Below are 26,313 nucleotides of genomic sequence, written 5' to 3' on the forward strand. Positions count from 1 at the left end.
TATTTCTATGGTTAAATGTTACTTACATGATATAAACCAAATTATTCATGTTGTATGACTACTTGGGCACAGACTGTCTTTCTGTTAGACAACATCTAACACARTGAGTGACGGAAACCTCCCTGCAATACACAGGACAAATAAATCATTAATAAGAATGTTATTAATAAAATGTCTGCTTCTATGGTTCTCACTCATTAAGGGATTTGGTTGATGGATTTGGCCTGCTTTTCTTCTGAATTCCCCTTAAATGTGGCCACCAAATATTCCTCATTTGCAGTAAAAGTTTCATCATGAGACTACTACAGCAAACCAAGCTCATCCCACAGCCAGCAGATGGAGCCTGCACTGATGTAACAGAGTTAATTTGATTTGCAAAGATACACAGGYGTAAATTTGCACTTAAATGTCTTTTAGGTTATGCTAGCCACTTGAAATTGGGCAAGTAAATATGCTTCTTTATTTAATCTCATTTACACTCAAGCACTGCTGACTGTATATTTTCAGTTAAGGATGGACCACCCTGACTTGTCCACTTYTTCAGAGATCCAGTCTTTGGCTTTCAACAGAAATCAAACAGGAATAAAAATCTTTCAACTAAATGCTGGCTGCCCTGTCCAGGGGTGGTTCTGTGCCCTCCAGAGGACATGAACACACTGTCTTCCTGTAATCTACTTCAATACCTGTTTTTTTTTCAAATTATCCAGTGGTTTCCAGTCCATCAAATACTTGGATGGAAAGGGTCTTGCACATTTCTATTCATTGGCTAACTTGGGGCATGGAGTTGATTTACTTTGGCAAGTGAATTTGATATCTCAGTTCCTCATCACTATTCCAGATCCTGTTTCCTGGCACTGGAAAGTTTTTTGCAAAACCTGCTCTGTTTTTGTAATTTTAAAACCCAAACTATTTCATCACTTTAGGTCAGCTAGCAGGAAGTGACCGGTACCTACCATTTAACCATGAAACTCCAAGCTAGTCTTTACAGAATTTGAAACGAGCTCCTCTCTAATCAGTCCTCCTCTTGAAGAACTACATTGTCCATTCAGCTCTACTTCTTCAGCTTCAAAGAATTTATTGTTGAACAAACTCACTGGCCCAGCTTCCTACTTGTTACTGTTAGACAATAAGCTTTTTTCCTTCTCTAAACTAATTAGGGACSTAGTGAAAGTGCGTAATTCTTACGAAGCACATTGAAGACAAACATGATATGCTTTCACCGGGAAAGTAATGGAGATAGAAGAAAGAAAGATCTAGTCATGGACTGCAGGAAACAAAACAAGTGGCAGTGAAGTTTTATATTGATAAAGTATGAAGGGATAAAACATTCACTAGCWTTGAAATGTTTTTTTCTGGATGTCCCAAAACACCTCAGTATGTTTTGACTTTGGAAGCCTAAAAGAAAGCCTTAAGAATGTTGTAAACTAAATGTTCTTCTAGATTTAACTCTGCAAGTTCTTTCATTCAGTGTGAGGCAGATAAAGGCCTGAAAGTATGGTTTACTTTGGGATAGAAGGGAAGCAGAAATARCAAAACCCTTTCTAAACATGACCAGATATGAGTATTTTCAAACATCTCCAGTGCAAAGCATTGTGTTCCTTTTTTCCCCCACCAACTCTAGGTGTAGCACAAACTTGGAAATTTTTAGTAGGAGCTGTTCTGATTACAGTGATAACATCACAGTTTATTACCTCTCTAGATGTAATTATGTCAGTGCAGAACCTCAGCTGAAAAATAAAGCTTCTACCTCCAGCAGTAAAGTAATTCCTGCCAGGGAAATGGGAGAGATATACTGGCACAATGAAATATCACTGGTGCCAGGGAAATAACGTGTTCTCTGCCTTCAACCAACACTAATCCTTTTGAGAGGTGCTTCCCCCACGCCCTCTTGGTATCACATACCACCAGCTGAGGAACAGAGCATTCAGCTACAATCTGGCAGCTCACCTCCACCTGTGCGTTTGAAACCTTTCCCCTTTCTCTGGAGTGTGTGCACACCATGAGGCATTRAGAACCCACTGAAAGGCCRCTCCTTCTGCAAGGCCGGGAGGTASAACAACTGAGGGAAGAAAAAAGCCAGAGCAAAGCAATTCTGTCGTCAATGCTTTGTTTTCTAACAGACTTTTTCATTCTATCAGTTACTTTCTTCCAGAGCAGATTCACCTAGAGCCTGYTAGGTAAGCAGCTTGGACAGATTCTGATTTAAGTGTTCAGTGTATGCCTAGTCCAATGCTTTTTTCATCTTTTGTTGAATACCTTTCACAGCCATGACAGGTGAATGCTTGTCAATATGTGCCAAAGGCAAAAAAAATTKTGCTCAACACTTCCAAAACTTTCCATGTATTCACCATAAAGAGGGGAAATGCTCACACTTGGTGACTAAGAAAACATGTCCTTTTTTTTGCAAAGCTAATCCAGGCAACAGAGAACAACAGAAATGTGCCTTTGAAACAGACAGCAAGGATATACTTACTTGTAAATCAAGTCCCTGCCAAACTGGTTTTCTTATCTGAAATGAGTTTTCAAGAAATTTGATCATTCAACAAGACTCTCAGTGGCTGAAATTCATTGGGGGGAAAAAGCCCTCTTTTTTTGAAACTCATGATTTTCTCTTTAACAGAAGCAGGTTTTAACATTCACAGAAACCACTGAAGCACAGAGCCCATCTCAATACACTCACAAGCCACGGCTTCCCTTAACTGAGCACTCCCTTCTTTGCACTGAGTCTGTAGATGGCAGCAGCAAATACAGCCCACATCTCCCAGCTTGTGCTGCAGGGCAGTATCAGGAGTTTCGAGCTGYAAGAAATATTTACCGTGACAGTATCAGGTGATCCGCTTTTATATATTACCACAGAGACTAGCAGTGACTAATACATGCTCCACTTTAGGGCACTTAAACAGAGCCTMTTCTGTGTTAAGTTTCAAGTGGGAAAAAGGCGTAAACTTGTAACAAATTTCATGTTCCTAGTCTAAGTCCCCATACACTAAATCTAGAACAAATGATAAACTAAAGCAAAGATTTAGTAGTGAAAATCCCAGCCATTATAAATACTCTAACTGGAATTGTGAAATCTTTCAAAGAGAAACTCCTGTCTTTGGGCAGATTTTGACAGAATTGTGTACCTTTACAATAACTGCTTCATCTGCATTTTAAAAGTTAAAATTATTTTTAAAAAGCTGGTCATCCTTTTACTGAAATATGTCAGTCTAGAAGCAACTATAGCATCAGTGCTTCCTGAGAACTGCCTCCAGTTGCTTCACTTTTTTATGCTTACATCATTATGTTACATGTCAAAGAACCCCTGGATAAAATAGTCCATGAAGAGATAGTTTCCTTCTCCAGCGAGAGGAAATCATGTGAATGACAGGAAGACAAGCCCAATCTACAATCCCAATTATGGYCATGTTCCATCTAGTTAGATGCATCTGTGATAACTGGAATGCAATTCAGTACACCAAAAGCATACATCTCTTTTAGGAAGAAATAAATCACATTTTAAGCACCATTGAATAGACTGAATAACCACACACTGAATACAAAGGRTCTTTATGATTGTTTCCTATGAAACAGATGTTTACCACTTTTGTCTGCTGCACCTAGCTCAGGTATCTGGCACACTGAGGCAGCAGGATCATGCTTAACATCCAACTTGAGTCAAGCACCAGAAGAGCATATGGAACACTGACGGTGTCTCTATAGCCATATAAAATTACTAGAAATACCATTTGATCAACATTTATATAGATATTTAAATGCAATATACATGATRCCAGAGCAGTGGAATTATTTTTCATTTTGGGGAAAAATTACAAATAAATTGTGCACATGTATTTTTATAGTATGAAGCTCTGAATGCCTCTGCTTTGTCAATTTATGTTTGATGTACATAAAAGGCATACAGAACACTCACTCAAAAGATGCTGGTAAAGCACTCAAACTTTAATCTTAACAAAATCTCTCAAATAGAAGGGAAGATCTCTCTACATGAAGCCAAAATTACTTTTGTTGAAAGGTCATGCTAGCTACAGCATTTTGTACCAAAACCCCCCAAGCCACAACTATGTTTCCACAGTAAGACTAGGAATTAACTGAGTGTGTCTATGTGTATACAGCTAAATGAACAAGATGGCACAGATGATTTTATTGGAAATACATCGATAATGCCTTATTACTCGAATCTTACAGTATTCACTTGGCCCAGAAATGCCGCAAATTTTTAGAGCAGCCACTACGAACTTTGCTTCTAAATTGCTAGCAGTAACACATAAAAAGGAATTGCTTTTGTTTATTAGCAATTTGAATGGAATTGTGAAACTAGCAGCATCCTACCTTCTAAATTCCTTATGCCAATATTATGCCCACTACCTTTGATTTAATTTCTTTTCCACAGTTACTGTACTGAGCTTCTTTAGTTTATCTGCAAAAACCAATGTGAATGAGTGGACGGCAGTTTAAGGAAATTATCCCACACCAGGCAAGGAGCCCTTGTTCAATGTCGTTTTTAAAGTGCAAAATGAGATCAAAGTGAGAACGAATTCCCCTGGCAGCATAAGGAAAGCTCCAGGGATATTATAAACATTCCTTGGTCACAGGAGTTGTTTCTATGGTGGATACAGCAACGTCAACTTGGTGGATTACCCCTGCAACTGTTTCATTATACAAATCCAGTTTCACACAGATGTTCACCTGTATTCATTAATGTTTAGAGTCTATTAGTTTTGATTAAACAAATCTGTTTTTAAAAACTACCTAGAAATCTACTGAAAACTTATATCAAAAGGGCATTGTAATCTCTCTTCACATTGCMCTAAAACATTTTTGCTAAGATGCAGCATCCCTGCATTTTCCAGTCACTGAGACTAACAATTCTCCTCATCCCAGGAAAAATCAATACAAAATTAAGTTAAAAAAATGGAAAATTATTATATGAACATAGGAAGAAAGATCAGCATGTAATATGTATTTATGTATATATATATTTATGTATATATATGTACTATTTAATAGGGGGGTTTAAGTTATACAATGCAGCATTCAATTTTACAATTTGAAGATATAAATTCAAAAATTCAGTGCAGAGGATGTAAAATTTGGGAAATAKAAAGAAAGAACTGAAGGCACCAACTAATTAATGTGAAGAAAATTGTTACTACTGTTCTTTTTTAATGAATSCAAAGGGTACTTCAACTTGACAGCTCTTCTTTTGTTTCAAAGCAAGGTCTGCCAGTAGCAGAAACAAAACTTGGTTTGTGGGCTCAAAGTTACCAGCTGATTGAAGCTCGTTGTGTAACTCTGAGAATACAAAATTTCTTCTGCCCTGAATAAATTTGCATAATTGACAGAATTTAAATTGGCTCAATTACTCAAACAGAAATGTACTCTTCTGATGCATTTCATCACTTAGCTTCATACTGACAGTGATGGAATAAAAATATATGTGTCCAAAATTAACTGTGTACTAACATTTCCTTCAGACTGAWTTTTAATCCCTTCTCCCTCTTTCTGGAACTTTATTTCAATTAGCAAAGGAAATGTTCTTCTCATAATAAATCAATATCAGTGGCCTACTGTAGAAGTTACTTCAGTTTAACTCAAACTCAGCATCATTTTCCTTGGAATATAACATCAATTACGAATAATTTGCTTACCAATATCTTATTAAGGTCACATGATATGATACACTGTACTGTAGAAAAGAGTGATGCTAGCAGTCAAGTGAAAATACAGATTATATTTTAAACTAGAGTACAAAGTGATAAGAAACATGTTCACTTATTCTGTTAAGGCCACTATAGAATAAGGAGAAATTTTATTTCTCTGGGACTGGGGAGAAGACACAGTCTAACATTCTTCTTTTAACTTGGCAACTATTAGTATCTACTTTTTTTCAGCAGCAATCCATCAAAGCAAGAAAAAAAGCAGCACAGTTCAACAAGGGCAGTAAGAAAAACCCTACACTTCAATATTTTAAATTCAACTTGAAAATACATGAAAATGTTTAGATTGCCATATTAAAAGAATCACTGTAATACCTCATATTTTAGTGATCTGTATCATTAATTGTGCACATCATTAGCTTGACTTGCAAATCATGTTTTGGGTCATTTTCATGCTTTTTGTATTTTACATTTACCTTTTACAGTAATGCATGCAGTAAAACACAAAGCCATTGTATTTTCAGCATATTGGTTTATTTTTGTCATGATTTTGCTACACATGGCAGGATCAATGCATAGTTGAAAACATCAGTGAATTTGAAATGCACATGAAATTCTGGTAAGGAGTTTTTGGGCAGTTCGTCTGTAGCAGGCAGGTGTTGGGTGATGTGGGGTATCATCTGCTGGGAAAACAACTTGAACAATGCAAAGCTATCAGTGGTGAATGGAGAAGGGGGTTGTATTGGTGCTTTTGGTGCTGAGTGATGTTGAAAYCAGCCTGACTCATCAATCCCCAAGTTAAATATACCTGATAGAGAGGTGAAGCTGTGGCAGAACTGGTAAGGTACCAGATAGAGCAACAAACAAGTGGTACAACTGCTAATTTACCTAAAGATGCTGAGCTGACACTGCTGGCCCAGAAGCACATGGCCCACTCCCACTTTTCAACGAGTTGGGAGAGCCTTCCAACAATACCCTTTCTGGAGCATGTATGGAGATTCCTTCCTTGAGTTACTCCTCAGTGCTGAGAGAAAAACATCAGCCCATCATCACTGGTGTGGGTGAGTAGCATCAATCTCTACTTCATAATTTCTTTTCCTACCTTTGATATAATTGCTTCAATATTGCTTCAAGAATAGTGGACTGAACTAAGCTAGTAGTTATAGCTACCTGTACTACGTAGCAAATAATTCTGATTAAGATCTTTTAGTCAAATCATTATAATAATAAATAATTAATTTTTTATATAAGTATCTCTGGTTTGTCATCCTTAATCCTGTGCGACAAAACTGCGAAAAGGTTGGATAACACCTATTTAATAAATTAACATAAAGCTCTGACAGAATCTGGGGCTAAGGCTGGATCCAGTTGCACCCAGAGGCCTCTCTGAAGAGTTTAAAAAGCAAGAGGGTCCTGTCTGTGCCTTGTGACTCATTGGGAGGGCTTCTCCGATAAACTCTGTAGCTCCCACTCTGCCCATGACACACAGGCTGGAACAAACACCTAACTTCTCCTTGGTACCCCACTCTGGGTACCCACAAATTACACCATTACATGCAACATGTCGGTTTACCTTCAAAAGTTGCCAGCAGTCCCAGCTAAAGCTGCCTAAATGTCAGGCTGAGGTGTGAGACTGCCATGTCTCTCTGATTGTATGTGTCAGAGAGGGGTTCACCTATTGCTGTGGTAGAACTGGTCTAAGAACGTGGCCAGAAAAAGTGGTACTTTGAAATACAGCTCAGAATTATTGTAAAAGCTCACACAGAAATATCTAGAAATACAGAGAATGAATATGTAGTTTCAAACTACTGAAGACGTACCCATTAACTGATCCTTAAACATAGCTAGAACAGTACAGTACCGATCTTAAGGACTGTGGGTGGACATATAGTTACCAGAAATGCTACAGCTACAAYCTAAAAGTGAGAAAGTGTAATTCTACACTTTGTTCCTATATACATTTCCCTTTGCAAGAAATCTGGATAAAGCACAAAATTATACMAATATTTTACTATGAAACAAGAATACAGAAAATTTTCTACATGGACTTCAGTGTTCACCCCTTGCACAAAATGTGCATTCACTATTGGCATTTCATAGCCTGTAGCTGAAAATACAGGACAGAAGTAAATAAATGAGGAATGGTCCCCTAGCCAACCACCGTGCCTTTGGATAAAAGATAGTTTTGATTTGAGGGCTCTAAAAGTAAGACATTTCTTATGCTGTTTCTGGAAAACCTTAAGGGACAGAAATCCACAGCATGAAGATAACCCTCAGGAATGTTCTGCTCTTCCAATCTTCTTTACAAGAAGGAAACTTTTTATTCGTTTTATAATAAAGGCTAGACAGGCCCAGCGTACTATCAGACAAGTTTGCACGGCATTACATTTCTAACATGAAGAACAGACAGGGTAGAGACTATTTTTTTGGTGGAACAACACATTTTAAAGAGGTGAAACACTTTCCATAGCATAGAGTGCTGAAAAGACTCTTAAGTATTCTGAAGCCACAGAAAGTTTCTGGTACTCATTAAGACAGGCATCCCAGTTAATTTAACTTTATCCTAATATACATTTAATAATGTAAATGTATTACGAACACATCACATAAACCCTTGCACCCCTTGGTACCTTAAGTTAAGCACATGCTACTTTACACATGCAGTTCCATAAAAATCATCCCCTTTGACAGCTATTTATCACAAGCTGGAGTAGTTAAGGCCCCATCTCTTTAATGGGCAATGAATAAAAAATGAAAAAAATATTAATAGACATTCTCAGCTTGTACACCATAAACTATTATGGTTAGTCAAGACCAGACAATTTTTAATTTGGGACTCTTTCTGAGAGATGTCTGTAAATGAAAATGGAGTAGTCCATAGTGCAAATTACTACCTCATAAACCTGCAGCATAATAACACTTTTCCTTAAGGAACTTATTTATGAGGAAGTTTCTATTTCTGTATAACAATAATAATAATAATGCATTTTACTTTACAATTATGAGGATGATATTGCACTTAATGGAAAATGCTTTATTGAGTAGTRAAGTCTTTAAGCAAACTTATATCATGAGCAAATTTTATTTTCTTGTGTCTCCCTGAATCTTCATACAATCCTTATTTACTAAAACTTCTAGGTTTAAATTAAATAGTGTTCATAATTAGTGTATTTCTTAAACAATTTGGCCAACACACTAAAATACGATAACCAAATTGTCTTCTCCTTTCTAATTTTGAAGCTAGTAATTTTATGCAAATGTAATACCAAGCAACTATAGGGGAATTCAGAATTTAGTAAAACACTCTGCAATAGCAGGTTCAAAGAGGTGCGGATAGACAGTGTGAAACATAGGCAGTATTTCTTTTAAAATAGTTGAATACAAGAGTCCAGCAGAACTCCTAAGAAATAAATAAATAAACTCAAAAGGCTAACTGAGGGTTTTTTTCAGAAGTGCCATACACTATTAAATCCTCAGTAACCCTATATAGAACTTCCCATTTTTAAAGTGCTATACAAATACTATCTAGATGAAATGTATTCTCTAAAGGTAGAATACAAATTCAAAGTGAATGGTGATAGATGAATGGCAGTAAACTGTAATTTAATTACTACAGAGACTAAATATTTCATAAATCAGCTGGCTATGCATGAACTATCATGGAAGACCACATACCATTCAAGGGGAATGTACAGATATAAAATTATTATCATTCATTAAGTAGGTTCTATGACCACAAATAATTGTCACAAGAGCTGTAATTGGCTCCACAACCTTCAAGTGCCTAACTCAGAAGGTGTAAAAGGAAACCCTTCTGTGATGGACAGGCAGATTATTTCAAGCGCTAGCACAAAGAGCCTTTAAAAACCATCATGCCTATACATCAATGCGGATTCCATGTTTTATAGACATTAATTCTCTAGTGCCTGTTAAATACATAATAAATGAGCACAGGTGAGGTAAAGATGCTGTAATTGCCACATACAGCCAATATGGCAAAGGAGGAGTTTTTCCAAATGGGCAGATCCACAGGCCATGACGAATCCCGTCACGGACGTGATGAGAAGTCCAGGATATGAACAACATCCAGGGCAGAAAGCACCATGAGTCCTTCAGCCTGAAAAGCTGCATAAAAAACTTCAAAGAAAGAGCCACCACGGGAATCACAGTAGAACAATGAAGAAGTGGTCTCCGTGGAAGAGTCAGAGCAGCCTGCAGAAGAGAAAAACATTATGGGCAATGGCTACAATTGTTACAAAGAAGAAAAGTTTCATGGGTGTCTACAGGTGTATTGTCGRGTGACTCAGTCGAAGCAGAAAGGAAAAACATACTGTTCCTTTCCATTGCAACTAATCAAAACCAACAACAGGATTATTTCATGCATGAGAGTTGTGTGCTGCCCTGTCTCTATTGTGTGATATGAATCATGCATCCTACTAAGAACTATCAACAGCAAAACAGGGAGGGAGAGGGATGAGGTATCCTATTTGTCATTTGTCATGTGGTATACAGGAATCTGTACAATCTGCTGCACTGATTATATGTACTGAAGGTCAAGACAATTAAAACACAAACAACCATGCAATACACTTTAAATATTTAATATATTTTCTTTGAAATAATTAATGAGCCTTAATGGCATTTATTTTCAAAAATACATCCTGTATTTTACTACAATTGCCACCTATAAAGTTGTTTCAGTTGCACAGTGTTTAAAACAGAAGAATAATTTTCAATACAACAAAAATATGAATGAAGTTACATGTATTTTGATCACTTGAGACTGTATTCTACATGGACAGGCAAAACAAAGTTCATAAGCCAACATCTGAAACATTTGAGACTGAGTTCTTTTGTATCAACTACTTGTTTAACTCAGTTGAAAGCCTGATATTTGGTTTAATAAGATGAATGTCTAACTAGTGAGATTAGATTTAGCCATTTTAAGAAGTGACAATGTCAATTTAATATTCTTATTTGAGAAGCTATTCTGTGGCTGTACTCAGTAGCAACATCACCACAAATTCAAACACAGTAAAAGAATCATAATGGTATTCTGGATTTCTAATCGACAAATAAGTAGATCCTTGTTTTGGTAAACGCAGGAGAAACAACAGCACATTACTAAAAGATCTACGAAAGTGCCATCTATTGTAATGTTAATTGGCTCAATTCACATAGTGGTGAACATTTGGAAAGACTGTAACAGGCACCAGAGATATAATGTGACAGTGGTGTATCTGTTTGCCCTGTTGAACACATCCCTGTGTTGAACACCTACTGCMGAAAGCAAACAAAGCATCTCTAACCTGTTCATTCTTCAGCTGAGTTAATCCTTGCAGGATTCAACAGCAAGAGGGCCTGGCAGTGGGACTCTGAGGTGGGCTTATCAAGTTAACGCATAATTTAGATAACTGCATGGAACCCTATCTTCTCTGCAAGGAAACTTTGATGTAGCCTTAGCCAGCTAATACAGAAATGGGAAGTTATGAACTACCTAGAAATGTAACAGCTCACGCTTTAAATCAAAGCCAACACTGAAAGGACTGCAGAAAGCTTTGCTCTGTTAGCTTCCCACCACATGCTTATCCATGACTCTCCTGATCAGGTAATGGGATTTAAAAGCTCAGAAACCATCTCAGCAATTTTTAACTCTAATGTTGTGGATCCAGTTCCTTTAAGTTGGTRCAAAGGCGGTATTCTAAACTTCAGTTCTGTTTCACAAGAAGATTGTTCACAGATTAAAGCAGAAAATCTTGTGATGATGAAATTGTTTATCACCTGCCCTACAAAGAGTCAGATTTTTGCTGCTGTCAGCAAGCRCCTCAAAAGTACATACTAACCTAATTCTGAAAAAACATGGACAGTGATATGTTTCAGCAGATATTCTATTGACTGGTCTCTATTTCTGCATTTCAAGAAAAAGGAGGACCGAAGTCTAAATTAGTCTTTTCCCTCTGGCCTATTAAGGGTAGGTGCCAACACCAACACAGTGAGCAAGGAAAATTTTAATGTTACCTATGTACACAGTTTATCAGTATTGGTGCCAATCTTTATCCAGTTATGGAAAGGTGATTCTTGCATTCTTTTCATACAGATTTTAGACGGCAGGGCTGTTTGTATAGCAACCTTGCGTGCTCAATTTCAGCAAGAGAAAGCCCAATTTTGTAACTGCAGTATGGCCATCAARCTTCTGATATGGTGTTGCCCAAGGTCTGACAGAAGAACAGTCTGTTTCCTTTTTCACATTCTGTGACTAAAGCAATACTTACATCCTTGAGTTGCCAAGCCCTAGAGACAAGCAGGTAGTTCTGTTTGGTAATATAAGCTGTTATTCTCTCTGTCTCCTAATAGGCAAATTTGTTTGCCTTTAGAAATCACTAGATCTTAAAAAAAAAAATAAAAGTTAGTACAAGCCTTTTCTGTTTTACACCTCCTGGAAAAAGTTGCAAACAGAATTTATTTGCAAATGACCTTTTCTATCTGCCTACATGTTCAATTAGGTGCAAGATCATCTGGAATCTGCTGCTCCTCCAGCCTCTCTCACTACAATGAGCAGCTGGATACAGGAGACAATAATTGAATGCAGGAGAACCCACRCAAATTATCTGCTTTAATGCTCATGGTGACACCATGGATGTAATGTAACAACAGATGCTCCCTCACTCATATTCTGTGGTGCCTCGTGAGCCTGCAGTCTTTAGTTTAGAGTAACATATTCCAAGTAACATAATATAGTAACATATTCAATGCTATAYTAACTGTGCTTGCCCAAAGTTTATTCTCCAATTCCAGAAATGCTCCGATGCAGCCCAGGTCGGCAATGGGTGGCACATTAACCAGCAGTGTTATGTATGTTTGCCACCMACTGCATTTTCTACACTTTCAGAATTTGGCGAGTCTTTAGTAACAAGGCAGCAATTTTTGAACGACTGTGTTGCAACATGAGTGCCKGAGCTGCAGTCCTGGTGGACTCTGGGAGCAGCCCATCATGCCGTGCCAGCACTCCTGACCGAGGACAGGACTGACACAGGAACTACCACCTTTAGAGACAGACAGTGAGGCACGTTCTTCTACACTTTCATGCACACTAAAAACCACATGGAACACAAAGAACTACAAATTCCAAGTAGTGAAGTCATTGTAGCCTTCATACTTGTTGCAAAAATAATGCGGGCAAAAGGTCAGATCACATGGTACTTGGTACACAAGTATTTATCAGAGCAAACACATAAATACCACAGGTGACTATTTACCCTGAATACTGCAGAAAAATAATGATGACCATGAAAAACAGACCAATGGCCAGACAACCCAAGCACCGAGCTGTGTCAGCAGGAACAGAAGTAGGTGACTGGAGTAGTGTGAAGGTAGCAATTGGACGTAGAAGGCAGCACTGCCTTGTGCTGCACAGAAAGGTTACTCCAGAAAAGGTAACACGTCATCAGATTTAAAGGTGATGATGAAGAGCTTTACAGGTAATTGAGCAGAGTAATGTGAAAAATACTATTGGTACAAATTAGTAATAGTGGTGTGGTTAGTTAATTAGATTTCTTAATTTATTAGTTATTTAGTAATGTGTTGCAAAAGCAGCAAACATGGAAGTCTCTTAATGCAGTTTCTCCCAATCATACAATTTAAAGATGAAGAATGGGACTGTAACTACCAAATACGTAGTAAAAAGGTATCTAACAAACATGTAGTAAAAAAGTATCCCATGAAGTAAGAAATTACATAGGTGACAGCCTGAAATTATGCCATGAAACTGAGAGGCACATCATATTAAGCCGAAGAAAGAAAATCACATATTACAATCAGATCTAGTTGGCCACATAACACACAGAAGAAAAGTTTATGGGGATTATGTTACACCACAAACCAAAGGAACTCTTTGGCACTGCAAGAAGACATAAAACCTGTAACAGATTATTTTTTCCTTTTATATGGACATAAGCACTGTATTTTTGTGCCATTGTTAGGAATTAATCTATGGTACTTGGCTCAAATGAAGTCTCAGCTAAAATACTACTCATGGGTTKGGACAGGACCCTTTAAAAGTAATTTTGGCAAAAAGAAATGGAGAGAAATAGTAAGAGGTTTAGAAAACATAAATTTATTCCCTTAAGATTTTTTTAGAAGTTATTTAATTGAGAAGAGTTTTTGTAAAGAATGCTGGCTTTGCAAGTTGTAATGATGTTTTTGCTCTAAGAGTAAAGAGATGTACACTGGATTATGTCTTTTATTAGTCCAGTTAACAGAAGGCAAGGCAAGGCGAGGCAAGGCAAGGCGTTGGTAGGCAAAYCAATTTGAAAAAGCTTTTGGGCATCTTGTCTTCTCCTCACCTCAGCTAAATAAACTTGGCTACTAAAAGAGCTATGATTCTACCTGCTGTATTTTGTGTTTCTGACTTGAAAAACATTTTTGGGCAGAGCACAGACATAAGCTGTCTTTTGCAAAAAAATCTTAAAGAAGAAGAGAACTAGATCTAATTATCAACAACAATACTTCAGGCTGGATTAGAAAACAAACTGCTACATGCTTGGGAACTGAAACAACACAGGAAGAAATCAAGTCACAAAATTACAAAAATTTACTTGGTTTCACATACTAGGGATAGGCTAAGCTATGTAAATGTTCTCCATCATGGAAGATGTAAGTATATTTAATCTTGCCTCACTGCCAAGAGGCAGGTCACCTCCCAACTCCATGACACAATTCAATACTCAACTTTCCACACAGACCTCGGTGAACTGTGACATCTAGTGGTCATAATTAAGAAAAATACTGGTAATCATCTCAAATGCATGAAAARGCAGCAATAAAACCTTAATACATTCTAATAGCTAGCCATTAATTTACTTGCATTTACTGACTTTAAAATAAGAAAAAAAAAACCAGATAAGAATAATTAGAGATTTAAATTCTATTCCATATTATTATTCTGTAAKAATAATATAGGATGCATTAAAAGCCAAGCTATCTTCTTTTTCTTTACATATGTAGTTTTTTTAATCATGCAAGAACTAGAGAAAAGAAGACAACCAGCACTTAGGGAAGAACGATGCCAGACAYCAGGACATGCTGGAGCCTGACTGCTCATGTGGCAAAGGGGGTCAGTGGTATTTTGGGCTGCATCAGGACTGTGGCCAGCAGGTCAAAGGGACCCAGTTCTTCCCGTTCTCCTCAGCACTGGTGAAGCCAAGAAGGAAAAACTGAGCAAATGCAAAAAGGCATCTTTTCTACACAAAAAAAAAMCAGTGACACTGCAAGTAAACAAAAACTATTTTTCCATTCCTTCCTTCTTGCCTTCCCTCCTGCCTTCCTTCATGCCTTCCTTCCTCCCTGCCTGCATGCCTTGGAGCTATTTCCCTTGCCATCCATATGAACAGTGTAATAGTATTGTGAGCAAACTAGAAGAGGAAAACGACTGAAAAAGACTGCCATCATCTGGTAGTACTAATCTTATTGACAAACTCTGTCCTAACAAGCARTTCTGCAAATGGACGGTGATCTATTCACTCCTTAACAGGAACCAATTCAACTTTTTACTTYTATTAACAAGCTGATGCTTGCTTTACTACTATTTCTTGGTTTGTTTTTTTTTTTTTTCAATGAACTACATTTAAATGCAACTCAGACTGCTTTTGAAAGGTGACAGCTCACATACAGCTTGTTTGTGGGAGAAATACTTAGGGCTGGCTAAAACCTATGTATTACTAGAAAGACTGAATGAAATGAAATAACAAGTTCTATCATCTATATTTCAGATATTTCCAACCCATATTTCAGGTATTTTTTACTGTAAAAAGAAATGGAATCATCCACTTCATCCATGAAAGTGTGCAAGGCAGCACTTGACTGCATAAATTGGATAACAAAGCAACCATATGATACACATAAAATATCATGTACGTGCACAAAATTATTTTTTTCCTTCTAAGTGGCAGAAACTTAACAGTAGATGTAAAATACTTCTATGGCTTTTAAAATCATAACAACTACATATAAACATAATTCCTGCATATTTATTAAGCGTATTTAATTAAATTATCAATGGAACTTTTTTTGTTTAGGTCATGGTAGAACAGTAAAGCAAACAGATTAGTAATTTTTTAATTTATCACTATTGACTTACCTTTAATGACAAGGATCCAGCAAGAAAGAAGTGGTCCACATCAATGACAGAGGCAAGGAAGCCGGCCAGAGTGACCTCAGTGAAATCACTTTTCTTCCTGAGTCCAATCACTATTGCCCAGGACCACATTCCCAGTATACCATGCACGGCATTGTCAGATAAAGCTCGGAGCCAGTCATTTTGCTGAATGAAGGAAAACTGCAGAAATCTGTCTGCTATGAAGCAGAATATCCCCAAACCTAGACTGGAAATGACTGAGGCTGTGCTGAAAGTCTGAAGAAGAGCATGGGCCTTTTCAGTCTCAGATGCCATGACAAAAACCATGTCACAGCACACAAAATGTCATCGGGATACACTCTGTGCATTGTCCTTTGTATCGTCAGTTGTTCTGTAAATGTCAGAGATCAGAAAGAAAATCATTAAACAAAGAAAATCCATTTGCACAAAGCATTTGTTATCACAGCTGCAACTGGGCATTAAGAACCCAAATTCAGTGTTTGTATTTAACATTCCCAGGGAATTTTTTATTTCAATGAAGTTAATTTATTGACTTGAACACTACAGCTCTGAAGTAAAACTCCTATACTGTTTTGATTAGAGCCAGCACAAGTAATATGGAGACCTCTAATTCCATTTACTGAAATGTTAAGTATTACAAAACCACTTGAAACACATCTATGATAATTCATTGAATATGTATGTTTTGAGATTCCTTCTGGTCTTAAATACATTATTTAATCCAATTTGTTGGATTTATTTGGATTGGATTTAATCCAATACACTGTAACAACAAAAGAAGATTCAGTTTGGAGGATTCTTAGGACAGATGCTCAAAATCCCAGATTGCTCTATACAACAACTGTTAAAACTGAATTTTTAGTCTATAATCCAAGCCACTATTTTAGTTTTCATTCATTGCTAACATATGTATTATTTCCCTGGTACCCTTTCCTGAGGAATCCTTAGTTTAGTTTGGAGACTGGAAAGTAGAATAAGCCATAAGAAAACCAAACCCACAAAAAATCTTCACTATTTATAGCAAATACAAATACAACAATGATTTAGTCAACCAAAATAAGCAAAACTACCTCCTTACAAAACTACCTTTTTCTCAGCAGAAAACTCTGCTGTTACTTTCAGAACTTCTCTATTGTCTACTACATTATCTTCATAACTTCTCTTTTTCCAAGAAAAATTCTAAGTGTCCCAACTATTATGTGAGTCTTTTGGGGGAGCTGAATGGACAACAGTTTCAAGATTATATCATGTTTAAAAATGGATTCTTCCCATGAGTTCATAGTTTTTTGCAATATATTAAATCTTGACAACCCTTCTTTATTGGGTAAATTTTTRTTCTGAAGGGACTTTTTGAGTGCATTAGACTTCCTTTGAAAATGAGTAACAAAGTTGACACACAACAGTTTATGATTTTAAACATACTATTGACTATAAAACTCACAAGATACAAATATTTCTTCCAGGTTATTTACATGCCTGCTTATTGTAGATTTATTCACGAGACAGAACTACTACCATCTATGTAGAAAAAAAAAAGTCCACTGAATCATTTATCAGGAAAACATTAAAAAAAAGAGAAGAAAGCATGAATAATACATGGGCTTTGCACAGAGATGAAAAATGTGGGTCAAGTTTAGAGTCTGTTAACCATGACTGTGCCTCTTCTGAATGAATGTATAAGCACAAAGCAGTTCCTGAAACAATGGAAGTGCCATTTTCTGATCAAAGTGCCATTTTCTGGYGGGTGACCTTACAGTACACACTGCTGAATAAATTCCATTTTAAGGAAAAAATGTCAATCCCCTCACAAATGTTTCTTCTATACAGCAATCAATGTCAAGCAGGATTTAATTAAAAATTCCTGTAAAAGCTGTGTAAGAATCCAATCTGTGAAGAACTGATATAGCAACATACCTTTGAAAAGCACACCAGTAGTCAGAATCAAACTTTCCCTGSGACTAGGATATTTTTGCCCATTGCAGGTGCCTTACTCCAGAAGGAAATGTTGTCTATGCCTCAGTGTTGAGCCTCTGTGCTTTCTGAATCCGCTCTGCCCAGTCCAGTGCAGGAAATACCAAACACCATTTGGTCCATCCTAAATAAAAACAAACCAGGCACCAGTAAGCACTGATATTATGTAAAACACCATACATGAAATATGAACAACAGTAAAATACTCCAGAAAGAATAAACATATATTTAATTAATTTGTAAAAAAATATGAAGGAGCTAAAAGCAACTTCAGCTAGAGCTTTGAAGCTCTGTAAAAGAAAGCAGTAAGAAAGACCATTAAGAAGAGAAGAATAGAAATAATAACGGAACAGTTAGTTATGAAAATAACTAACAGATAATAAAACCCAAAGTCAAKAAGTCTAAAAAGAACAGTTCCAGTCTTCCAAGTATCTGCATTTCAACAGACAGAAAATCCATTTCCACAGATTTCTTCTTGTGCATGAAAGATTCCTGTCTAATGAAACATTCAGCATCCCATTCAGAGATCTCTTTTGTTAATTCCATCCCACAACTTAGTGATCTTGGCATAGATAAAGAGAGATCTAGAAATTCATAYAGCAACAGAGGTCAGTGTAAATTCTATATTAGGCTTACACTCTTTTGCTATGGGTAGTATTAAAATGTGTTCTTTGAGGCAGAATGAAGAAYAGGATGCAAAATGGGCTTCGGGTTGGCTGCAGTCAAAAGTGATGGCCCACTGTCGTTTTTACACAGCTTGTTTCAGCCACCTTTTAGACAAAAATGAGTGCTGCCTGTGTAAGAATCAACTCACACCCCCAGGCACAACAGCATTACCTAGAAATATTCTGCAACAGTGAAATCAATCTAGAAAAAGCAGAACTCTGTTCAACCAAAATAATCTCTGAAAYCATAATTTTAATGTAAAACTTAGAACTTTTTTTTCTGAAAAATGATGCTTTTCAGGCTGTTTACAAAGTGTCACAATAAGGCATGACAGTTTTTCCAGCCTAAWAATCTCGGAAAGCAGTCRTGGAGCTTACATTCTTGTTAAAACKRAGAAGTCTSTAATWATTGACACAAGAATGCTTAAAAACCTCTGTGTGGTTACCCCAGTTAAAATGCTGAAGGGAAGTTTTAGGTTGGTTTCACAAAAAACACAACAGCTGATAAGAGTGTCATTTGTACATGAGATAAAGCACTAAGCATAACCTCTSTATCTCMAAGTGCAATTTTGCAGATATGCTTMATTTATTTTAAGGAAATTACCAAGAAAATTATAATGAATGCACAGTTAACACTTTAAATTACTGACASAATTAGATATTTAGATCAAAACTGTAAATATACTTCTGGGAAAACAGCCAACACTAAGAGGCTATGGTGTATGAGCAAAATAAAAATCCAAAGGCTAAAATTACCACTTAGAAATATTGCTCTCCATAATTTTTGCCCCAGTTTTACAAGACATTATCAGGTACACAAATACATAGAGGAATTCAGTGCATGAAGTCACAGAATCACAGGATTAGGTCGGACAACACGTCTGATATCAAGCCCAACCTACAACAGAACACCACTTTGCCATCAATAGAATTATTCCTTATACACAAGAAGTCAAAAGACTGTAATCCCTTACAATTCTATAATCTCTTAAACCCCTCATTATTTGACATTGGATGCTAATTTATATTATAACTGCATGAAGCAGAATTAAAACACCAGCTCATAGCTTTAGCGTACGAACTAATCGAAAAGGAGACCTCAGCCTACGACTATCTACGAAGAACTCTTAGCACCAGCATTTTTTGATCAGATAACTATAACGCAGTATTGGGGTGATCATGCAAATATTTTGGGMTCAGATAATGATAACGCATTTTTGGGGCTGGAGAGGACAAAAGGGAAGCGTTAGTGTTTTACCCAGACCCCGAAGAACACCGAGCAGGCAATCAGCCTGCAAGCCCGAGATGAGGAGCAGCTGAGGCGGCGCGGGCCCTCGGCGCTCTGAGGGCTCCGGCGCCGCCCCGCCCGTCCCGCCCGCCCGGAGCCCACCTGCAGTGCGGCCGCCGCCATCCGCCCCTCAGCCCATGGGCGAAGGGCTCCGATCCCGGCCGGAGCGGGCAGACAGCGGCCGAGGGAGCCGGGAGGAAGCGCGATAAGGAGCCGGCTAGGAAGCATGCGTGGCCGCGGAGCAGCCTGGGACCCGGGCCCGCCTCGTCTCCTCCCACCCGCGCCCGGTGCCGGCAGCGCGGCCTGGGTCTGAGGGGAAACGCTCCTGGCGTGGCAACTACAACATCAGCGTGCAGGGAAATCGGGATGAGAATTGACTGTTTGGGCACTAAAGACATGGTGAACCACTGACAGAGCACACAGCAGGAAAGCGTCTGCTGTCCTGAAATTAATGTTTATTTACTACAAAACAACGTGATAGAAAGCTTTTGGGAAACGTTTTTTATTAGACTTCTTGGGTAAGCATCTGAATAAAACACATTTTTACAGTTAAAACTTTCCATCTCTASCCGGGTCACTTCAGCAGTGATGCATCAACAAAATTGACTCGAACATTCATACATTTAAAAACAGCACTGTCAGGTCAGGCCTGAGGTGTCCATACAGCAGCGCACTATCATCTCCGCTGTTCTCTTTGCCTATATTAAATACACCACTGGTGTTATTATCGATATTACACTGGCACCTGACAGACTTCACTGGGAGTATACTGGCAAGTTATCTCTCTGGCTTCAGCTGTCATTGCTCTCTCATTCCAGAGCCTCCTCAGACACAGCTGGGACAGCTCCCACGAAGACATGGAATACAGCGCTTCATGTGCTGGGGGCTTCACTTCCCAGAAGCCGTAAGCAGAGATTCAATGTCCCGAATGACTTTAGAAGTTTTTTCCAAAGCCTCCAAGACAAAACCTTCACTGAGTTCTTCCGTTTCACTGGGGTTTTCTTTTTTTTTGCCAGTGATACCAGATGGGTTGGATTTTGCAACAGATGTCCTTTTCAGAATGTTGCTATTGTCTAATAAAACTAGTGTTAACTTTGTTAAGAAAAAATTTCAAACTCTTCCTCCTAAAGATAAAAATTAGTCCCTGCATTTGTATTCATCATTCTGTCTTGCAAAGTCTCAAATTTTGTGGCATGGTGATTACACATAGCTAAAAAAAAGAAAGAGTGTATTACTTAAAATGTCTGCAACATTTTAAGTTGTTGTCTTTTAGACTTCAATTTATCTAAAAGTTACTTTGAAAAGAAAACTCACGTTACACTGCGGTTTAACAGTATGCACTTTTCATCCTAATAGAATTGAACACTGGCTTAAAGACAATTATAGAATGGCTTTAAGCAGATTCAGCGCAGCGCACATTGAGCTGGCTGAACACAATGGAACAATTGCTACTAAGGTAGCTGATAAACAGAAAGATACTGTACCACAACAAGCCCAAAGGCAACTATGTTATTCCTCTTTCAAGAACAGATCAGTGGATGACTCTTAGCAAAACTGATGATATACACATTAAAGGGCCTTGTCTTCTGATGACTTTTCATTTTAATTTTGTATTTCAATACTGTTTTTGTTTGTTTTTTTAACTTTATGACAAGGTAAGTGATAGAACAAAAGTGCTAAGTATGAAAGAGGTAATTTTAAGAAGTAAGACAGCAAAATAAGGTAAGATCAGAATAGAGAGCCTTTGATAATCTAAAGTGCAGATCTGAACATGCAGATGAACAGCAGAATATAAAAGTGAAAAAAATCTCTACAGCTTTTAAAAGGATACAATTAAATCTCTGTATTTTTTCGAGCTCAGCATCAGCGGACCTGTCCAAGGAAATAAAGGTTATTAAATTATTTAGTATCATAAAAGGTTCTCAAAGTTATTTTCTACTTCAGATTTTAATTTTTAACAGTTTCCAGCAATACTGAAAATTAGATCAGCAAAATCCAAGTGAAAAAGCTTTATTTCTGCCTTTGATACCATTATTCAATGGCTGATGTTTGTCAATCATTTGTGTTTCCAAAAATCGGGTCTCTGCTCTAAGAATAGTCTCTTTGCTGGAAGTGTATATAAATAGAGAGAGAATTTTCATTTCATCAGCTATAAAATGTATCAGCTGAATCTGCTATGATTTTAGTAACAGGCGCAACTGTAATTTATTTCAGTTAGCACATTTTTAAAATCCCAGTATATTTGCAGATGATGTCAGTAGATTTTTGGTCAGTAGTATGTATGATAAAGGACAAATATGTCAACAAGAGATACAAATGTCATTAAGCAGTTCAAAGAACTGTTTTGGACTGCTTGATGGTCGGTTAAAAGGCACTTAGGCTGGTTTCTCTTTTTTTCCTTGCAAGATACTATMTTTGTAACTTTAATTGTTCTTTGACAAAGTCACTATAATTCTGCTTTTTAAAGAAGATAGGCTAAGCTCAGTGAAACAACCTTTACCTGAACCTGAAACATTCTGAACACTGAATGCAAAGTATGAAACCATACAAAAAATAAATGGATTTAAAAACAAATTTTCATTTTTGACCATTAGGAAATGCAAGCTATAAAATTCACAGTTTATAGTATTTTTGAGTTTTGCTTTCAACATTATAGATAATAAAATATTTAGGATAAASATGAATACCAATTTTCTTCAGTTACAGAGTGTGCGGTATATTCAGCAGTCTCTTTCCTGTCATTCAAATTTCTGCACCATTCTATTGCTGTTCTGATGTACCTATATTAATATGAAAATTTGAAAAAATGTTATTTATATGAGAAATATATTCTATCAATTCAAGCAAAAATTGGAAGTCATTTGGATGTGGAAAAAAAACGATGATTCAAAATCTAAATTTTTCTCTAGTTTGCCCTCCCAGTTTTTGAATCCCACTTTTCATCCAGAATCTTCATATTCAGACGTATACAGTTACAGAAAATTATAAAAAAGCTATATGATTTGTAAAGAATAGTGTACAAGTGCTAATTTTTGTTTGTGAATATCTGCTTGCTAAAATGCAGCACAGTAAACTTCTGACAATTCCCATAATGAGGCTGTAATTAGAGCAAGCAGATTAGAAAAAGCAGTGTGCAGGCAGAGGTCAATATCTGTAATAAAGCAAAAATTGGATAAAGTGCTGTTCAGTTCTATGTATCAGCACTATAAAGGACAAATGCTGCTGGGTTTCTTTTCAATCCACTGAAGTAAATGCCAAATTGCAGCTCTAGTTATTTTTCTAAAAAGACATTGCAGTAACATTTATAATGGAATCACAGCATGCAGTGCCCTTGAGTCACACAGGTCTTGAATCTTTGCCAGAAGCAAGATGCAGCTTTTATCATTACATGTTTGGTCCATCCCTATGAGTATATTGTCAGTMAATACTGTTTCTTCACGTAAGAGAATTTAGAGAGAAACATTTTATATTTAAATTGTTTAAATTGCATATACCTTTCATAGATTCCAGGATGACTTATTTGTATTAGCTGCTGTAGCCCATCAGGAGTAGTTAACTTACACCAGCCTACATCTTCATTTATCTTAGAAGAAAAAAAACAACCAAATATTAATTTTCTGCTGCAGTCCAAAAAAAAAAAAAAAGCAATTATAATATGCCAGTTAAGAATTAAATATCTATGAACAATCCAGTTTAAACACAAGTCTGTGGTTTGCTAAGGATAGAATCTGGTATAGTCTGCTATGACATATGCAGGGGAAAAACACCTGGCAAATCTCCAACTCTTGCTTTGTGCTGAAGAATAAATTATTTCCAAGTTTGGARAAATGTCTCCAAACCTGTAGAATTTTCAATTCTTTTTTGCTTTTGTATTTTATCAGCATCAGAACTTTTGTTTCATATCCTCATTAGTTTCCTAGTACCACTTTTTAATGGCAAGTTTTAGGAACAGTCCTTCTCTAAGTCACAAATTACCTGGATCTCACTACAAGAGCTGAAATCCCAAACCATAGTGAGGGTCATCCCATCCCAAAAAACAGCATGGATTTTATAATCTGAGTACACAATGAGTCTTCCTATGCGGGGAATAACCTTTTCATACAGCAAAACTGGCAACATTTCCCGTCCATCTGTCTCAGGTACCTAGAACCAAACAAATACATTAAAAACTTGAGGAAAGATTACTTACATAATTAAAACTGTTTGTATCTGTTCCAGATTTTTAATTAAATTGTTTTTCCAGATCACAAGCAACTCTCTTCATCATGCAATTACTTCTCAAGTATAATTTTTAAATGCATGCTTTTGTTTCCCAATTATCTACCTTCTGATCTGTAAGGACATTCTTCCCTCTAGATCAAGTCCTATTCCCTATAGCCTGCATAAGCAATCTTCCTTAAAACATTGCAAGATTTATAAATTTTCAGCTACATACCACTTTCCAGCAGCAGAGATAACAGTTATGACTTAATGATAGTTTTGTTTTGCAGCAATACCGAAGTATTCTGAGAAGGAAAAAAAATGAACAAAAATATGAAACCTTTCATTCCTACTATTTCTTCTAAGCATTGCAACCTTWATTTTGTAAGTTTACATATGTCCTCAGTGCTAATATAACTTCCTTTAATTTTTATACTTAATGTAACAGTGTTATATGTAATTTTAACTCCTGTCCTTTCTCAGTCAATGGAATTAATGTCACAAAGGTAAAGTTACCTAGTTGCCTGAGTAATAAGAGAGGATATAGAGTATGGATTTCCTGGCACATCAGGAGGCAGGCTGTTCACTGAATACATCTTTTCTTCCACCTGCAGGAAAGAGCAGAAAGAAGATGATTTAGTTACAGGTACCGTAGCATAAAAACAGCATTAAGAGCAAGTTATGAGATTTCTAACCTCTCAGAAACCAACTACAATCACATTTACATCTGCCACAGAACATAAATATCTCATTGAGAAGTGTGCATCCTTAAGTCTATGTCTGTGTGAAGAAATACTAAAATATTCAGTTTCCTCACACTCACTAAGAACCCGGAAGTTCTCTCATCACAGACATATTATAGTTCATTACTGAGTGACAGTGTTTGTCTCAAGTTAAAGGCTGGGCTCCAAGAGTACAAATCTGATCCTTAATTTTGCTCTGAAAATACAAGTGCTGCGTTAGCACTTGAGAAGACCTCATCTATGGGGGAACCTAACAGACAGCCACAGAGAGGCAAAATCCTTTCCTCCAGCACTGAACAAAACCTGCATATTCTTCCAGGTTCTGTTTCCATAGAGTAGAAAATGCTTCCAAGTACAGAGAGATTAAACTCTAAATCAATATACTAGCTTAAAGACTAAACTTCTAAATTAAAAAGGTTGTTACAGCATTTTAGAGTTTGATAAAAGAAATGTTACAATGAAGAAGATTTTTCATCTTAAATTTGTGTAAATTTTACAAAAATACATTCTGAAACAAAAGGGGTTATCTTTTTTGTATGACTAATGGCTTGCTTCAGGCATTATAGTAATTAGCAGTGTAGAGACTTCACTACACACTGCACAGCCAAATGTCTTAAGGAAGCTGTTAACTTGAAGGAATCTGGAACATTACTTTTAAGTAGTTTTAGCTTTTAAAAACAGTTTTATACCTTTTTTGTTCCTTTTTGGATTKCATAATGTACGAAGTATTTTCCCAAAAATGCTCCCTCTGACTTGAAAAATGAGTTATCACCAGGATAAATTTCTGTGATGTTTGTCCTACCATGGATAAATCTAAGAAAAATAACAAGATTTTTAGCAAGTATTTAAAATGCTGTGCAAAACAGGTTAGTACACCTGAAGAAAGCAATAAGCAGACACACACTTTCAGCAACTCACATGTGAAGAATTTCTACTGTTTCACAAACAACAGAATGTACCAGTAACATCTTTTAATGCAGAAGATTAGCATTACCAGGCAATTTCTTTGAACATGGGGGGGATTTAAATAAGCTAAAGAAAGCTTTTTTTGAGTTGAAGTAAACACGTCTCAAGAGCTGCTCATTCCACTGACAACAAAACATAGTGATCCTGAAAAGAAAAATCCAACTTTTTAAATGGACCAGCCCTACCTGGTGTACACAGAAAACTGCCACACTGAAAAATTCCTGAACAATCTGAAGGTCTTAATTTTCACTGCAGCTGTGTGTATTTCATGAAGATCAATATTTTAAACTTGTAATTATATGGTATCTTTGAACCTAAAACTCATTTAATAACCCAGATTTGCAATTYTGTGGTTAGATGCCTGGTCTCTGAAAGTAGAACTTTTAAGTATAAGAATGGCTACTCACCGTACTTCCAAAGAAATCAGAATTCTGAGAAAAAAGCTCTGAAGTGCTGCTGAACATTTTGTTTAGATAAGATGAAAATTTAGGAATTACACTGAGGAAAAATGAAGAATACTTGGCAGAAAGATTGAAGATTTAAACACCAGTGCTGCTTTAATCTAAGACTTTTAAATGCTAATAGCAGATGCAGCAATTTCAATTTGAAAGTTTGGGGTTTTTTGTTTTTCTTTTTTTTTGTATAGGGATTTTTGTGTGTGTGTGTG

At 36.8% G+C, this 26,313-nt stretch overlaps 2 protein-coding genes across 2 annotated transcripts in view; both read right to left on the minus strand.

Annotated features, from left to right (window-relative positions):
* Window positions 1–8,469: 8,469 nt before the first annotated feature.
* TMEM267 (transmembrane protein 267) lies at window positions 8,470–19,971 on the minus strand. Its single transcript, XM_057364742.1, has 4 exons — window positions 19,840–19,971; window positions 17,728–17,908; window positions 15,796–16,183; window positions 8,470–9,872 (listed from the first exon to the last, which is right to left on the minus strand). The coding sequence occupies exons 3-4, from the start codon at window positions 16,117–16,119 to the stop codon at window positions 9,537–9,539; spliced, it is 660 nt and encodes a 219-aa protein (XP_057220725.1). The 5' UTR covers window positions 16,120–16,183; window positions 17,728–17,908; window positions 19,840–19,971; the 3' UTR covers window positions 8,470–9,536.
* Window positions 19,972–20,612: 641 nt separating this feature from the next.
* CUNH5orf34 (chromosome unknown C5orf34 homolog) overlaps window positions 20,613–26,313 on the minus strand; it is a 10,293-nt gene continuing 4,592 nt past the window's right edge. The window contains exons 5-12 of the mRNA XM_057364743.1: window positions 25,370–25,493; window positions 24,454–24,545; window positions 24,173–24,242; window positions 23,713–23,880; window positions 23,232–23,320; window positions 22,425–22,517; window positions 21,569–21,609; window positions 20,613–20,819 (exon numbers count right to left, since the gene is read on the minus strand). Of these exons, the coding sequence (XP_057220726.1) occupies window positions 20,626–20,819; window positions 21,569–21,609; window positions 22,425–22,517; window positions 23,232–23,320; window positions 23,713–23,880; window positions 24,173–24,242; window positions 24,454–24,545; window positions 25,370–25,493 (871 nt within the window). The 3' untranslated portion in view covers window positions 20,613–20,625. The remainder of the gene's footprint in view (window positions 20,820–21,568; window positions 21,610–22,424; window positions 22,518–23,231; window positions 23,321–23,712; window positions 23,881–24,172; window positions 24,243–24,453; window positions 24,546–25,369; window positions 25,494–26,313) is intronic.

Source organism: Malurus melanocephalus, unplaced genomic scaffold, assembly GCF_030028575.1.
Source record: "Malurus melanocephalus ecotype Western Australia unplaced genomic scaffold, MMel_1.1 scaffold_41, whole genome shotgun sequence".
NCBI classification, from domain to species: domain Eukaryota; kingdom Metazoa; phylum Chordata; class Aves; order Passeriformes; family Maluridae; genus Malurus; species Malurus melanocephalus.